This window comes from Mandrillus leucophaeus, unplaced genomic scaffold (genome assembly GCF_000951045.1).
Source record: "Mandrillus leucophaeus isolate KB7577 unplaced genomic scaffold, Mleu.le_1.0 Scaffold318, whole genome shotgun sequence".
In the NCBI taxonomy this organism is placed as follows: Eukaryota; Metazoa; Chordata; class Mammalia; order Primates; family Cercopithecidae; genus Mandrillus; species Mandrillus leucophaeus.
In genome coordinates this window covers 3146185-3164552 of record NW_012103343.1, presented here as the reverse complement: position 1 = coordinate 3164552, position 18368 = coordinate 3146185, and the positions used below count along the sequence as shown (strand labels likewise).

General features: G+C 40.1%; 1 protein-coding gene across 1 annotated transcript in view; it reads right to left on the bottom strand.

Annotated features, from left to right (window-relative positions):
• Positions 1 to 18368, bottom strand: part of FMNL2 (formin-like 2) — a 131391-nt gene that overhangs the window by 73374 nt on the left and 39649 nt on the right. Inside the window, exons 5-6 of the mRNA XM_011987853.1 lie at positions 17312 to 17464; positions 2708 to 2816 (exon numbers count right to left, since the gene is read on the bottom strand). Of these exons, the coding sequence (XP_011843243.1) occupies positions 2708 to 2816; positions 17312 to 17464 (262 nt within the window). The remainder of the gene's footprint in view (positions 1 to 2707; positions 2817 to 17311; positions 17465 to 18368) is intronic.

Here is an 18368-nt window from a genome sequence, read left to right as displayed (position 1 = left end):
CATGATCTTATTTCCTCTTATACTTAGAAAATACAAGCAATCAGAAAAAACATCTAGAAGCTCCTATACCACATCAATCTACCCACACAGATCTGTGGCTTACCTCCTCACCTCCTATTAAACAGGAACTCTTCTGTGCTCCAAACTAAGGCCAACCCTTCCCATGAGTCCTTCCTCCATCCCATTCCCTCTCATCTGCTCATGAACATGGTATGTTCCAGAAATTCCTCCATTCCCCCTTAGTTTTCCCTCTTGATGGACTCATTGCCATTAGCATAAAAACATGATGCAAATTCTCTTAAGCAACAATAAAAACCTCTCTTGATACCACAACCTGTGTTCAGCCACTGCCTCTCATTTCTCTGCTATCCTTTACAGCAAAACTCCTCCAGACACTCGGTATAAATCCTCACTTCCTGCTCATTCTTGAAACCACTCCAATCAAGCATTTCACCCCCACCATCCCAATGAACTGTCTGCCAAGATCACCAAAGACCTGCACTTTGCTGAAGCCAATGGCCAATCCTCACTCCCCATTTTACCAGACTTAGCAGCATCTAACAGAGTTGAATACTCCACTCCCTTCTCCTTGAAACACATCCTTCACTTGGCTCCTAACTCCTTGGCTATTTTTCAGGCTCTCTAGCCAGCTTTTCTTCATCTCTCTGACATTCAAACAGAGTCCTAGAGTTCATATTTTGGACTTCTTTACTTCTCAGTCTACCCCTACTGATCTCATTCACCCTCCTGGCTTCCTATGCCATTTATATGCTAATTACTATCTCCAGCCCAGACCACTGCCTTGAAATCCAGACTGGCATATCCAACCACCCACCTAAGATCACTATTTGAATGTCTAACGGGCATCTCAAAGTTAAAATCCCCGAAACAGAATTCCTAATGATCTCCCTCAAATCCGTCTATCCTGCAGTCTTCCCATCTTTTAGATGGCAACTCTATCTCACAGGTGCCCAAGACAAAAGCCCTGGTACCAGCCTCTACTCGCTTTCTCCCTCATACCTAATGCTATTGCCTTTAGCATCGAAATAAAACCAGAATCAGATCACCTCTCATCATCTCCACTCCTATGATCCTAGTCCATATGACCATCAAAGCTCACCTAAATGACTGCTAAGGGCCTCCTAAATGGTCTACTCCCTCTTGCCTTTGCCTGGCCAGAGTCAAATCTAAACACAGAAGCCAGAGTGGTCTCATGTTAAATGCAAGTGTCAGATTATGCCCTTATAACCATTCAACAGCTTTCCTCTCATAGTGAAGTCAATGTCCTCTCAGCGGCCTCTAAAGTTCTACATAATCAAACAGATGACACCTGACTACATCTTGTATTGTTCTCCCTCTTACTCATTCTGATCCTGCCAAGCCTCCTTTCTGTGACTTGGGCAAATCAGACATTCCTGCCTCTGTGTCTCTGCACTTGCCCTTCTCTCTGCCTAGAATCTTCTTTCCCTAATATCCCTCCCTTTGCTCCCTCATTCAAGTTTTACTAGATGTTACCCTCTCAGTGACCCTTCCCTGGCTGGCCTATTTAAAACTCACATACATTTTCAACAGTTCCTATTTCCTATTTTTTCTACAGTACTTAGTAATGGTTCTCTGGGTTCAAAGCCTTCCTGGGTCCAAATCCTGACCCCACTACTTACTATCTATGTGACTTTAGACAAATTACTAAACTTCTCTGTGTCGCAGCTTCATCAGTAAAATGTGGAGAAAAATATTATTGATCTCACAGGGCTATTTACATGACTTAAGAGGTTTAAAAGCACTAGACCTGAAAAGTGTACCATGTAAGCATTAGCTTTCATTTCATCATTATTATCTGGAACATACACATTTTACCAATTTATTTGTTGGTCATCTGTCTCCCCTCCCTGGAAAGTAAGTTCCCTGGGCTACAAATTTATTCAGTTCTATATTCTCAGTGCCTATGTGGAACAGGGGCTGTCTGGCAAAGCTCATAAAAGTACTGAAAGAATAAATGCATGTTTCCCTTATTAAATTCAACGCAGCACCTTAGTGGGGTCAACCTGCATCACAATTACCCAAAGGAAGAATCTGTAGTTGCAACAATCTTCCAGGTGCTTCTTATAAAGATTAGGAACCACTGAGTCCAACTGCCAATAATTGTAACTTCTCACCTGTTCGCCACATAAACCTTTGAGAACCACTGTGTCTATCCACTCCTGGTGTTCTAGAGTTGTTTCATTATTACCCGCAACAGCAGCTTATTCAATCTTTAATGGTCACAAACATTCACCAAGCAATCTAGTAAGTTTATCACTACAGGAGGAAAACACCTTTCCTTTAAATACATTGCAAATTATATATATTTATTAAAATATGAGGGCAATAAATTAAATCTTGAGCATTAGGATGAACCAGGCCTTTCTTTTTTAATAGAATCTCATTAAATCCTGGCATTTACTTCAAATAGAAATAATACAAAGAAACCAACAAGAACAAAATCTGAGTCTGTTTTTGTTGTTTGGTTTTTCTTCTTTTTTAAAAAAATTTCAACAGCTTTAGGGGTACAAGTAGCTTCTGGTAACAGAGATAAACTGCATAATGATGAAGTCTGGCCTTTTATTTTACCCATCACCCAAGTAGTGTACATTGCACCCAGCAGTGATTTCTGAGTCTGATTAATTCAGGTTTTATTTTTTTAAAAGAACCAGAAGCTCCAACATACCTGATAATTCATGATGGCACGTAAACACATGATACAGACATGTACATCATCTTTCTTACTCACTAATCTTGAATTTTTCAGAGTTCTTCTGCTTGGCAAGGTATTATATCTACAAACAAAAAGAGAAACTTCTATAAAACAATAGGTTACTTTCTTAGCATAGGCACATGCACTTAACAGACACTACTCTTTACCAGTACCAAAACAAGGATTGTAAGTTAGAACTACCACCAAATGACAATGGTAAGATTGATTTCAACCTCTAAAATACAGCTTTATAATGTGTCACTTTGCCATAAGCCCATCTTTGGTATGCTTGTTAACACACTTTTTGGAGGTCTCAGAGACTAGCACAACTTTAAAAAATAACCACACAGCCACTGTGACCCAAACATTTATCATCTTCTTAATCTACATCTGAAGTTCTTCCCCTTCCTCTATCGTTTTTATTTTAACCTCAGTCTTATATTTCTTTAATGGAATCACTTGTTAAGTACATGACTGATTATTAGAAAGAGTTTTCATTTTTAGTTGATAGCAATAGCTTCCAGTGTAAAACAAAGTAATCTAAGATTAAGTTTTAAAAAGAAAGAGTAATTTCAATGGAATCAACTGCCTTTTGTAACTTAACAATTAATATAATTTAAATGGTTACAAACAAACAATGTAATTTAATATTCATATGCAGCAATGATCGAGAAGATACACTGACTAACGAAAACCAGTCTCTACAGAAAATGGGAGAGGTTATTCTCTACCGTGCCATATTTCTGCATCGCTTCGAAATATTAATACATTTTCATTATTCCAGCAAGTAGACCAACCTTACGCATTTATTTGTTCCTTTTTTTTTTTTTTTTGGAGACAGAGTCTCGCTCTGTCACCAGGCTGGCGTGCAGTGGCACGATCTCAGCTCACTGCAACCTCCACCTCCTGGGTTCAAGCGATTCTCCTGCCTCAGCCTCTGTAGTCCCTGTAGCTGGGACTACAGATGCGTGCCACCATGCCCCGCTAATTTTTGTATTTTTAGTAGAGATGGGGTTTCACCATGTTGGCCAGGATGCTCTCGATCTCTTGATCTCGTGATCCACCCACCTTGGCCTCCCTAAGTGCTGGGGTTACAGGTGTGAGCCACCGCGCCCAGCCTTATTTGTGTTTCTTAAGAGGTGTAATGTAGCACATTCTTTCTTTTTATTTATTGATCCAGTTCTTGATCTATATTGCAACAGTCTCTTTCTAAGAAGCCAAAATGTCCCTGTCATTATTTTCTGGAGTGTAGAAAGCAACAAAATTAATTAGAATAATATTCTACTTCCTGAACATTAACACAAAGCGCTTCTATTTGTTGCAGTAGATAGCTAATCTCAAATATATTTTTCTGGATCAACATTTAAAATATATTTAATATGACGTATCACATACATACTTATTAACATTTAAGGACTTCAGAAAATACACAATATATAAATGTCAATAAAAACAATGAGAAACTTGTTTATTAGTTATATTCTATGCTCAAAAACAATAGAGCTAAACTTTTTTCTAAAATGTATGGTATTTGGTTTAAAAATTATTTTCTCCAATTGTTTGTTTATATAAAAACAGAGTAGTAATAAAAGGTAGTATCTGAACTTGTATGTCTAAAATAATAACATTATAAATTTAAAAACCACCATCATGGCCAACAACAGCAACAACAAAATCATAGCACTGACAGCTGAAGAGCTATGGTATCATTTACTCCAATGCTTTTTTGATACAGTTAAGAAAACGGAAGCCCAGAGACATTACATCTACATGGCAAATAAGAGATGAGATGAGACCAGGCAAAACCACAAGTCTCCTCACTGCGATTTAGGACAGTCACTTTCTACCAGTTGCTCATCATCAACCTGACTCATCAACAATCTGCTGGGTGACCATGCGAAAAGCTACCGCCTACAGCTGTCTGTGCTGGCTAGTTCCTGATCAAATGTTCACATCCTGTCATCCTGGCAGTGTTTCCTGCTTCAGTCCTAGACAGGTGTCATTTCTCACCCCGAATAACTATTTCACCACGGAGAATTAAGTCTTAGTTTGTCAAAAACAGCAGCATATAGGCATCTCTTATAGAATACGGTGGCCAATACTTTGGTAAGCAAGTTTCTCTTTTTAAATCTTTATTCTATATATCACACTTATTAGGAAAGTGAGGATGTTTTTTGACTTAATAGGAAATTTTGCTCTATATTTTCGAAACATTTTAAAAAGGACTTCCTCTCATTAAATAAACGCACCCTGAGAAATGTCATAATTCTTTTCCTCTGAAAATATTCTTTCAAAGGACTCAACTTAGGATGATCTTAAACATACAAGACTAGATTTTAGGGACTATGCCATGGGTTAGCATGTACATTAATCAATTCTTCATCACACACATTTTATGGAATCTGACGATTTTTGTAACTGGATATTTGGTTTCTTTGCTTTAATTACCATGTGAGCAAATGACTATTTTAAAAAAAACAAAACAAAACAAAAAACACAAAAATAAAAAACAGGTTTTGAATTCAGCTCCAATGCATGATGTTGATACCATGTATTTTTTGGAGACAAGGGTCTCACTCTGTCACTCAGACTGAAGTGCAGTAGCATGATCACAGCTCCCTGCAGCCTCAAATTCCTGGGCTCAAGAGACAACGCTCAGCTAATGTAAAAAAAAAAAAAATTTTTTTTTTTTTTAAGAGACAGGGTCTTGCTCTGTTGCCCAGGTGGGTATCGAATTCCTGGCTTCCCAAAGTGCTGAGATTACAAGCATGAGCCACTGCGTCCGGCAGAAGCTCACACTATCTAATAACCACTTCCCTGAGATGGCTTTACTGACCCTAAAACAGCAACGGAATTAGGACTTACAAGTTATTGGCCACTTTACCACAACAAGAACACCTAGACAAGGTAAGCAATCTAGAGGAAATGGCCTCTGGTTCTCGCCACCAGCCACAGGAAATCAAACCAAATCTCTCTTTTAAGCCCCAAAGTTGTCTTTAGTAAGTACCTATTGTTTATGCTAAACATTACTGAGATGGTCTAGGTTTAGGTCTGCCTTAAGAGAGAGGGCTAACTAGATAAGGGGATCATCACGTTCTTCCTCAATCACCCTGTAGGATGTCTCCTAGAAGGCCTTTTTAGATGGAGAGCTGGTCCTGATCTACCCGATAAAGCAAATTTGCAGATTTCTGTGATAAAGCCAAATCCCTCCCACAATACACAGGACTGCAGAACTAAATATCATTAGAAAAACTCAGTTTTGAAAATCTTACTATCTGGTATTGCAAATGTCTACCTAGATGTCAATAAGGCTGAATTCAGTGATGAACAGTTTCCACAGGAAAAAAGATGAGGCTAACTGATTAGTGCCCCAAAACTCTACAAATATATGAGTCACACTGATTCACTTAAGTAAGGTTAAAAAAAAAATCACAGAAGTATTCCGTTACCAATTAACATTCAAACTGCTCAAAATGAAACTAGTTATAACTATATAATAATGTATGTACATGATGCTGTTGCGTAATCATCTTAACACAAATAAATCAATTCAATATACTATCTTTGAAAGAGAGGATAAGGCAGCCTGCATCCGGTTCTTTGCCACAGCCCTCTAGGCTAAACTTTCTTCGTTTTCCAAACACTGATCACCCTAGTTTACCTATTTGAATAAACTTTCTACAAAGGCCTGAGCTTTGCAGGGATTAAGCCAGTGACTCAGTAGGAGGCATAAGTACCTCCGTGGTAAACTAACACCCTTGGCATGTGTTCTGTCACAGAAGTACATAAAGTGAAACCGGTTACTATAATATTTTCTTCCTGAAGCTATTATGAAACTTCACATAATTTGAGCAGAGCCAAATTGGATAGTGTCCCTCCAATTCACTGTGTACTCTTCAAAAGCTCCAGTGAGAGGCAGCATCAGTTTCTCCATGGACTCCCATGGATAATTGGGGCACATGAGCTTTATTTAGTCCTGTCCTATGTAATACATCTTGCATGATCCCAGACTCTGTCAACAGCTAATGGTGCATGTTCCCTAAACCAAAATTTGACATCAGTTTCAGCAGCAATGTACTCCCCTGGGCCCTCCTCTCCACCAGTAGTTCTCAAATCTCAGAGGAGGGAGAGGCAGGAGAGGAGAAGGAAGAAGAGGAGGAGGGAGAGGTGCTTTGAAGATACTCCAACTCCATCCTGCCCCTGCCAGAGGCTGCCAGGCTGCTGGTTTTCACTGTGATTGCAGCGACTGGTTTTCAAGGCTACTGTGGAACTGGAGAGGGAGGGATGGGAATAAGAACAAGTTAAAATGCCACAAACCTTCCTGCTCTGAGAATCAGTCCCGTTTCTTGAATAGATGCTCCCCGGGTTACTGCAAGACTTTAATTTCTAGAGTTCTGAAAAAGTTTATTCCAGTAATTTTGCCAGTTTTCTTATCACTTTTATGGATGAGAACATTTTCAGAGGGCCTTAATTCAACCATTTCACCAGCCCCTTCCATAACAGACATTTGGAGACCATATCCTGTCCAACCTATTCATTCTGAAGCGTAACTTTCAAGTTGATGGGAATCGGTCTAAGAAGGTGCCGGAACAATCAGGTCCCTCTGGTGACTTGGGGGAGGTTCCCTGAGATGTGAGGATTGGAGAGGACTCCCTCAGATTCCAAAGAGAAAAACAGGAAATGAAATATGGAGAAGTTGTGACCCACTTCCTGGACCACTGAGGCTGATTATCTAAATGCCATCCTGATAGCCTTTCTTCTCCCAGGCTGGCAAGCAGAGCCTTTGGGGCCCTGGATGCCTGTACACAAAAGAAGGTCTTCCCAGAGGCAGAAAATAGCTGAGTCTAATTTTTGGAGCTCCTGCCATTTGTAGAAAAATACAATGGGGAAGGGATATCTAGGGCTGATTTTGTAGGGAAACTAACAGCACCAAATTTCCCAGGCCCTCTCCTACATCAACTTACAGAGCTGCCTGCTAATTTTCCACAGAACTAAAACTCTAAATGTTACCCTAGCATTCAAAGATGAGATTCTGTCTTGGAAGAGTTGCCAGTTAGAATTCACAAAGCTCTGTGAATGCAGAAAGAAGCAGATTATAGATTACAAAACTGACTTAAGATCATAACCAAATTACTCCAAACCCTTGTATTAGTGTTATGCATATCTCAGCAAGTACCAATAGTTATACGTACATAAAATATTAATAAAAGAAAAAGTTGTAAGTCAATGCTAGTATGAGTGGTAGACATTAAAAAACTAAGCAATTTTACAAATTTTTTTTTTTTTTTTTTGGAGACAGAGTCTCACTCTGTTGCCCAAGCTGGAGCGCAATGACGCGATCTTGGCTCACTGCAACCTCTGTCTCCTGGGTTCAACCAATTCTCCTGCCTCAGCCTTCCAAGTAGCTGAGATTACAGGCATGTGCACCACGCCCAGCTAATTTTTTTGTAGTTTTAGTAGAGATGGGGTTTCACCATGTTGGCCAGGCTGGTCGCGAACTCCTGGCCCCAAGTGAGCTGCCTGCCTTGGCCTCCCAAAGTGCTGGGATTACAGATGTGAGCCACCACACCCAGGCGCAAGTATCTTTTTTTTTTTTTTTTAATTTCCTTTTTGTTTGTTTGTTTGTTTTTTTGAGACAGGGTCTCACTTTGTCACCTAGGCTGAAGTGCAGTGGCATGATCTTGGCACATTGCAGCCTGGACCCCCCATGTTCAAGTGATCCTCCTGCCTCAGCCCCCCAAGAAGCTAAGACCACAGGCGGCGGCGCCACCACACCCGGCTAAGCAAATGTTTTTTAAGAAACCTACACAGAACATTTCCTATTTAGTACTAAGGTGACAACTGCACCCAGCCACCTACTTAATGCTCAACAATGAATCTATCAAGGAGGACAAATGAAACACCTCAACCTGCACAGCACCAGCAGCAGGCGCTACAGGGAAAGAAGCTATTTTTGTTAGTGAGCTCCAACCACCAAGCGAAACCTGAATTTTTGACAGGAGGGCAAAAAGAAAGCAAGGCCAGCAAAGAAAACCCGGAGAAGCAGCTCTCATGGATCTGCCGAACCACAGATCAGGAATTTCTCTTGCCAGATACCTGTTCATAGGCTGAATTATATATAAAGCTAGTTAGTGTTCTCGTTAAAGTCATGTTTTGCTGACCTTAAACCATTACTCATCACAAAACAGTCAAAAAAAAAAAAAAAAGGAGTGGGGGAGAGCTACAAAATTTTGAGCTAGTCCTTCATGTTTAAAAATATAAAGTAGTACATTCTTAAAAATAATAACAATGGGCGGTAAACATAAGTACTAAGTGGTGTGTCAGTGAAAATTTTGGAGTGGAGGAGAAAGACCTCCACTCATAAGCTAAAAAGCTAGAAGAAATCAAACACTGGATTTACTCAGAGATTTATATCTGTAACGATATGGTTTGGCTGTGTCTGTACCCAAATCACACTCTGAATCGTAGTTCCCATAACCCCCATGTGTCATGGGAGGGACCCAGTAGGAGGTAATTGAATCCTGGGGGTGGTTACCTCCATGCTGTTCTCATGATACTGAGTTCTCATGAGATCTGATGGTTTCATAAGGGGCATTTCTCTCTTTGCTCAGTACTTCTTGTTGTCGCCATGTGAAGGACATGTTTGCTTCCGCTTCCACTAGGATTGTAAGTTTCCTGAGGCCTCCAGAGCCATGCTGAGATGTGAGTCAATTAAGCCTCTTTCCTTTATAAATTACCTGGTCTCGGGTATGTCCTTATAGCAGCGTGAGAAGAGTCTAATACAAGTAAAGTATCAAGCACTTAGAAAACACCAAAATGGGCCAGGTGTGGTGGTTCTCGCCTGTAATCCCAGCACTTTGGGAGGCCAAGAGTTCAAGACCACCCTGGCCAACATGGTGAAACCCCACTCTACTAAAAATACAAAAATTGGCTGGGTGTGGTAGTGAGCGCTTGTAATCCTAGCTACTTGGGAGGGTGAGGCAAGAGAATTGCTTGAATCTGGGAGGCGGAGGTTGCAGTGAGCCGAGATCACGCCACTACATCCCAGCCTGGGTGACACAGTGAGACTCTGTCACAAAAAAAAAAAAAAAAAAAAAACCCACCAAAATGGAAGCCGTTGCTCGCCCAGTAATGTCCTGAAGTAACTGTGATCACCCATCTATTGTCTCAACAATATACACATATTTCTAGACATTTAGACTTATTCTAGTATGTGAGTTGTGTACATGTCTGTCTTTCTCCCTGAGCTTCAATACCCAGACTGCATAATACCACAGAACCCTGAAAGAATGTTTCCTGAATTGAACTAATCAGGCTTTCTGGGAGTCTAGCAAGAAGGTTTTCCACAAGCCTTCTATGGAGCTTCCATGCCAACATTTGTAAGATTCATAATATCTAAGCCCTAATGGGAACAAGTAAAAGAAAAGGTGTATTTTCTCTGTTACAAAAAGCATTTTTGTAAGCAAAATGCAGTCTGTCACACTATTCAGATCTCAAACTAATATCTACCTATAAATAAAGAATAGTATAGAACTCCCTTGGAAGCTGATGTAAGGGTTCAACCCACTGAAATGCAACACCAATGAGGTATGTTACAGAATTTGGCAGAATTGTACCAGTCTTTTATGGTTCCAAGGTCTGGGCTAATAGAACTTTAACCAAGAGTTGGGGTTTTAGGTTTCCTCTTTCTTACCCTTCAGACATGACATCACTTGGGCATATTTTTTCTATCAATTAAACTCATAAAATATACGATGCTAAAAAAAGGAGCCAGGCATTTTTCTGACTGTCTCTACAGCCAAAAGAAATAGAGCTGAAACAGTCGAATTCAGATAATTCAAAGGAGACGAAGAGAGATCAAGAAGAGACAGAGGGAAAGAAAGAAAAAAGTAAACAAAAATCCTCGTGAACTTTTTTTGTTTTGTTTTGAGACGGCGTCTCACTCTGTTGCCCAGGCTGGAGTGCAGTGGAGCAATCTCAGCTCACTGCAAGCTCTGCCCCCTGGGTTCACGCCATTCTCCTGCCTCAGCCTCCCGAGTTGCTAGGACTACAGGCGCCCGCCACCACGCCCGGCTAATTTTTTGTATTTTTAGTAAGGACAGGATTTCACTGTGTTAGCTAGGATGGTCTCAATCTCCTGACCTTGTGATCCATCCGCCTCGGTCTCCCAAAGTGCTGGGATTACAGGCGTAAGCCAACGTGCCCGGCCCCTCATGAACTTTTAAATCAGGCATTGAAATGCTGTCTATATGTCTCATTAGAGGACCAGATAAGAGCTAGATCAGAGCTTCTAATCAAAGGTTTCAGTGCATACTTTTTGAACGGAGCAAATGAAAGGGGAGGCTGGCGACCCATCATGTGAATGGAGAGTCATTATTAGCCTGATTTTTCTGATTTTTCATTATATTATATTTGTCAAAGGCATTTGCTACTGGGGGGCTAATGAATCAGGACATAGCCCTATGTAAAATGCGTCCAAGGAAACCATCTCACTCCTGTGACCTTTAAATGGACATATTTCTATGTTCTTCCCATATTATCCCCTTTTCCAAAACCTACAAAATCACTGCCAATGAGCTGCAGTGATGATTTCACAGACTAACCTTCAGAATAGTACATAAACTGGCTCTAACGACTTGCAGCCAGGCTCATCTCTTCATTATCTCCTAAAGGAAGCACGCAGTCTTACCACTGAACCTTGCTCAGACCACTCTCCTGACTTCTCCCTTTTCCCAGCCACTCCTCCAGGTCTTACTCAGTGTTATTTCACATCCACACCAAGTCTCATAAATCACTCCCCAGGTTCTGCTGTTTACTCTCACCTCCACATTTCCGTATTGTTAGAGTGTGTTACACTCACACGACATTTCACATATATGCTCATGTACACACGCATGTGTACACACAAACATATGTATACTTAAGTCCCTTGTCAGCCACAAATCATATACAAATATATTATTTAATATATCTTTCTGTCTCCTTAACCCTTGGCAAGGCACCCTTTACATACTAAGTCCATAATCAATCTTGCCCGTGAAGGCACTGGACCACAGCTACAAGAATTTGCTGAGGCCTCTTCAGTGTTTCCTCCAATCCTTGATAAGCCACTTCAATTCAAATCTTGCCTCCTTCACTTACTGTTCGACCCAAGGCAAGTTGTTTAACTACCACTTCAGGCCCCAGTTTCCTCACAGGTGGTAACAGCAGCAATCTCACAGAGGCAGTACATTGTGATCAGCAAATCCCCTGAGGCCCTTAGTACAGTGGCTGCCACACAGCGGACATTTAAGGAAAGCCTTTCTCACCAATAAAAATTACATCAATGCTATCTATATCTTTGTACTACTGAAAAATACTTGTAAGAATTACTTCTATGAAAACCATCGCCAGGAATGGGATTGCAGTGTTAAAAATACATAAACAAGGACCTACATTTGAATTCTTCATCTCTTCACGTAAATCCACTAAGTACACTAGTGGCAAATATTCAGATAAGGACTATTCACGAAATGCCATTCCATTAAAGTAATTATCTTGCCTAGGCATGGTGGCTCACGCCTGTAATCCCAGCACTTTGAGAAGCTGAGCAGGAGGACTGTTTGAGACCAGGAGTTTGAGAAAGGCCTGGGCAACATAGTGAGATCATATCTCCACAGAAAAAATTAAAAATTAGCCAGGCATGGTGGCACACACCTGTAGGCCCAGCTACTTGGGTTGCTGAAGGGGGAAGATTTCTTGAGCCCAGGAGGTTGAGGCTGTAGTGAGCTATGATTGTGCCACTACACTTCAGTCTGGGCAACAGAACAAGATCCTGTCTCAAAAAATCATCGCCATCGTCATCATCATAAGAAAAACAATTATTGCTCTTAAGAAAAACAAACTCTTGCTCTGGAGGAGTGTAGAAGAAATACTAATGGTAGTTAAGTATATTAAAGGCAATGTGGATCTTGGTGTTGTTTTTAAAGAAAAGATATTTGAAAATAAAACATTGCAATGGGAATACGTAAACTATGGGCGTATTCAGAAAAGTAAAAGAAGACAAAAAATTTTTAAGGAAGAAATGAGCAGGATTATATAATTGTTTTGAAATTATCATCCTTGGTTACAAGGATCAATAGCAACGGTGAATCTTGGTTCCTGTCTCATGACTCTGTCTCTCCACTGGACAGCTCTCCACCTCCATCATAAAGCACCTGTTCCTGAAAGGACAGGTTCTTCCCTCTTTCCCTAGCACTCCTTATCTTTATATAGGGCTGTGCTCAACTCATGTTCTTTCACTTCCCCTCCACCTGCAGCAACCTTTCTTTACCCTGAGGACCAACTCTGGACATTGCCTAAAGTCCAGTTTAAATTTGTCCCTTCCTCCAAACCCTGAGTTAGCACTCCACCTCTTTCTTTAAAAACTCATTTACTTACTATGTCATTTCTTACTCGAGTTAATAGCATTAATTTGGACCTCCTTAAAAATCAGAAAGTATTTTCTCTTGCATCTGAAATAACACAGCCTTTGTCCTCACAGATCTGATGTGCACCTATGTCCCTATACAGCATTGTTAAATTTAGTAAGCTCTGTAGCCACGCTGACAGAAACCTGTCTTAACTGAAGGCACACCACATTCTCATTTTAGGAGACAATATAAACCAGGTCTCCACTGCATCAATAACAATAGTTTCCCTCTAGCCTGACAAATACATGGTAATACAGAATCCAATAGCTGATATGACTCAGGGGGTATGTTATGACATAAAATGTTTAACAATCAATTTTGAATAATTAAAAAGTAAAGTATGACTACAAGGAGGAAAAGGTATGTCAACATTAGAATTTGGTAAAAACAAAAAAACAACAAAAAAAAAACTTGTATTTTAGAACGCAGTGTTTTTCTTTTTTTTCTTGAGATTGAGTCTTGCTCTGTCGCCCAGGCTGGAGTGCAGTGGCATGATCTCAGCTCACTCAACCTCTGCCTCCCAGGTTCAAGCGATTCTCATGCCTCAGCCTCTCAAGTAGCTGGGATTACTGGTGTGCACCACCCCACCCAGCTAGTTTTTGTTGTTGTTGTTTGTATTTTTAGTACAGACAGAGTTTCACCATGTTGGCCAGGCTGGTCTCAAACTTCTGACCTCAAGTGATCCTCCCACCTTGGCCTCCCAAAGTGCTGGGATTACAGGCGTGAACCACTGTGCCCAGCTGAACACAGTGTTTTTCATTTTTTCTTTAATCATGCCCATTTACAACGTGTTTTAAATTTCCTGAAATCTCATTTTTTTTCTTCCAAGATTAACCAATCCTTTTGCCAAGTGGTATCAGATAAGATTACTATATCTGTCTTATTATCGGGAGATTAAAAAGAAGGAACTAAAATCTGCATTTGGGTACAGAAGACATATACTAATTAAACAAAGCTACCAGAATAAATCATCTTCATAGAGCATGAATTTATATATTTTTTCTTTTTCAAAGAAAAAAAACAAAAAACCAACCTGTGCTATTAAAATGCAAGATACTGTAAAGGTTCAAATTCTAAAAATAAGGAATCATAATATGATAACAGAGTGTATCAAAGTTGAAAAGGCAGCAGGCTTTATTCTAGTACGGCATGTCGGCACAAAGCCACAAGGTTATCATATTATATCATGGAGAGCAGTCGGAACGCCCTGCCACCATGCCCTGTGAGCTCGCTTGGATGTCGTTTTCACCTGTGACTTACGAGATTTTCCGGTTTGAAGCCTCATCATCAGTGTGTATATTGAAGCTGCTCCAGAGGCAAGAGGGGAGAAGCAGCTGTAATGGCAATGGAACTGAAAATACTCAGGCAGAGAAACCAATCTGGTGGTGGCATAAGAGATTAGTGAAACCAGAGGAGGAGGAGACAGCAGGACGAGAAAGGACAAAGTGGAAGAGGAGAAGAAAATCAGAAATGAGGTGGTAGAAAGAAAAGGGAGGATGATAAAAAGAAAGCCAAAAGTGAAGGCAGTGTGTGCAGAAGAGAGAGAAAGGGGAGAGGAGGAGGAAGAGAAAAAAATGTAAACAATCTTTGGGTACATGAAAAGCAACATGGACCATATGCCTGTACTTCTGATTGTTGTTTTTATGTCACAGATGCTATATCCAATGACCAAATACAGAATTAGAATCCAGACATAAATCCACAAACCACAAGAGCTAGAAAACTATTGATATACATTGTTCAAAAAACAAAACAAAAATCTAAGCGTCAAGTCCTTAAGTGGCATGAAAGTTACTGCCTTGTCGGCTTTCTTGAGCTACTAGAAACCATACAGCAGAATCAAAGGAAATTTCAATGTTCTGTTCTTGAGCTTGAAACATTAAAACACAAAAGAGAAGAATGTGGCATTGGTTTCTTAGCTGGTCATCTTCAAGCACACCTGCCAACCAGAAACAGCACATGTATAATTCCTGCTTTTTTCCAGATACAATTCCCTATCTCCATGCTTTTGGTCTGACTTTCCAATGTGAAATTAATTCCAGCAAGATCCAACTTGAACCAAAACTGTGAAGCAGAACAGGCTGGCCTTGGATGTCCCTTGACCTTCAGCATCCAGGGTTACATCCCTCTTTGAACCTGGGAAGTTTCCCAAATTTTCCCGATTCTTCTGCTCTACTGGAAAAAATCCTTTAAAAAGTAAGCATACTGAATTATTAACCAGAAAAACGAATCCTTATTAAGGTGGTAGCTTGGCAATATATGATACTTTCTAAGTGTCCAATGATAGAAAACTAAATTAAAGTGTACTTTGTAAATTAAATTCCTTACAAATAATTAAACTAGTGGTGAAAATTTCCATTCTAGTACCAAGGTGAACAGGAAATTCTTCAGACAATTAGCCTTTCTTTATATATCTGCCAAAGCAGCCCATATATTCCTGCCCACATGTGAAGCTGATGCAGATTAGCAGGTTGCATAACCCTTGGCCTATTGCAAATATAATGAGGTGAATTGAAACACTGCTCTTAATAGTGAATCAATTCATTCTAAACCCATTAACATTTTCTTCCAGTTCTAAACAAGGAAAATCTGAATGATTTATTGGCGGTATCATACTCAAAGATCAAATCCTTCAGCAGAACTGAACTTTATTACAGAGAAATGTTTAACTTTCCATGACCAAAACCCAAGTCAAAGGGACAAGAGGTAATTAGGCAACCAAATGCAAAGGTCTGAACGCCACATTTTCACTGACTGCAATTTGACATATGGATTCTACTACAATGACTGAAAACCCGAGTGATCGTAAACACTTAGAGAAATAACGTCCTCTTACCAGAGCATGCCTGAAATAAGACAGAAACACTTTAAGCAAGAAAGAGTAAGTAAGGGGGTAGGATAGAAAAAAATGAAAAGAAAGAGTAAGCAACATTTTGGAATGAGGGTCTTATTAATAAAATTTTGTGTGAAAATCATGAACTATAGAAAACCTTTACAAACTTGTTCTAGATGATATCTCTGTCCTGACAGGCAGGAGTTTGATTTATCCACCAATATACAATTTGTTCTAAGTGTTATGCCTGACAAATAAGAAGCACAAAAATATTTTTCCATGAATGAATGATTGTAGGTATGAGTGAACGAACAACCTCAGCAACATTAAACCCATTACTGGTATAGGTGGTCAGCACCAATCTTCCCTTAGCATGGTACTATTTTAGCCAGGAGAGATGAGAAAGGGAATACTTAGGAAGAAATATAAGGTTGACAACTGGCCGGGCACAGTGGCTCACACCTGTAATCCCAGCACTTTGGGAGGTCAAGGCAGGCAGATCATGTGAGGTCAGGAGTTCGAGACCAGCCTGGCCAACATGGTGAAATTCTGTCTCCACTAAAACTACACCAAAAAAAAAAAAAAAAAAAAATTAGCTGGGTGTGGTGGCAGGTGCCTGTAACCCCAGCTACTTGGGAGGCTGAGGCAGAAGAATTGCTTGAGCCCGGGAGGTGGAGGTTGCCGTGAGCCAAGACTGTGCCACTGCACTCCAGCCTGGATAACAAGAGTGAGATTCCATCTAAAAAAAAAAAAAAAGGTTGACAACTGAAGCATACCTAATCAAAGGAACACTGCTTCATGGCATCTCACCAATACAAATGATTACTATGGCATTCTGTACCTATGGCTACCCCAGAGCACACACCCTGAGCTACCGCTGGAGACATGAAAGAGAGCAGAAGGACAAAGGGTAACAAGGGGCTCTTTAGATCCCCAGATCGCTAAGTGCTGCCTCTACCCTGGAAACAGTACCTCCACCAGGATGTCAACATTTCCCTGGTATCAAAACCTTATCTGCCTATGAGACTACCCCGTTGTATCACTTGGCAGCAGAATTTTCTCACCTTTTGTGCTGAATCAAGGTATGGTGTTTCCAGAAGCTATTTAAAGTTATCAAACATCACCCAAGGAAAGAGCCCATGAACTCCTAAAGAAACTTTCATTTAGAGTCATTGTAAATGAAAGCGCTCTGTGGCAATTTATGAGATACAGTGCCCAGAATCATCAAAAGAAGTAGGACCCTGTTGTCCCAGTGCACCCTGCCAAAGTTGCCTCCTGATTAAACGAACTCACCGCAGTGCAGAATGTCTTCCAGAGCGGGAGACACTGTTGCCCACAGGTGAGGGCAGGTTGCTCCCTCTGTGCAGGTCCTCGATGGACCTACTCCAGGGCTTTGATTTGTCCACCGAGCTCTCCACAGTACTCTCCACACTTTCAAAGTCAAAACTAAAACAAAAGAGAAATGCCATTGAAGACTGAAAAATTCACATTCACGTGTTTAAATGAACAGGTATGACTTGCTGTTCCTGCAACACATCTGCACCTTAGTATGGAAAGTCTTTGTAAACAAAGAAAACTGGAAAGGAAATACAACGGAATTTCTATGGGCTCAGTGTTAGCTTTAAAAATACAGAATGACAAATAATGGGTCTGGCAAAAGAATAATGGAACAATGAACAGCAAAAATTAAATAGTGATATATTATTTATATTTCATTTTATAAGGCTTGCTAACTTACCAGTCGCTAACATTGGTATGATGGAAGGGGGAAAAGATCTTACAGCTGTCTTCATTTTGCTTTAACAAGTCAATATGTTAGGATTATACTAATTTATTCCTACCCATCAATTTTCACTGAGCATTTTCTCCCAGTGTGTTGGCAAGTGTACTTTTCCAAGCATGTGTGATACATTACTAGCAAAGTTATGGATTTGCTTTGATTTTGGAATCTCCTCCCAGTGTGGTGCTCTTTAAAGTCAGACTGTTGTTTCTCTGACATTTTTTGAGGTTATTACTCATGTTAACCATGTTAGAATAAATGGCAACTTAAGTTGCTCATTCTTATATAGTTTTAGGAACGAAGTTTTTAAACAGACAGGCTTTTGTGCTCCATACATTTCCCCCCTCACAAAGTCAGTAACTCTGCTTTCTCAAAAGGAAAAAAAAAGGAATTGTATTAATTGTTTCTATCCATATCAACACCTGATCAGACAGTAGAACAATCAGAAGGCAGCTACACTTAATATCCTCAGGAAAATTTTAGAGGATACTGCAGAAGAAAAAACAATAATACATACAATAAATCAAAGTATAACTTTATAAAAGTATAACTGCCAAAATAAAATATTTG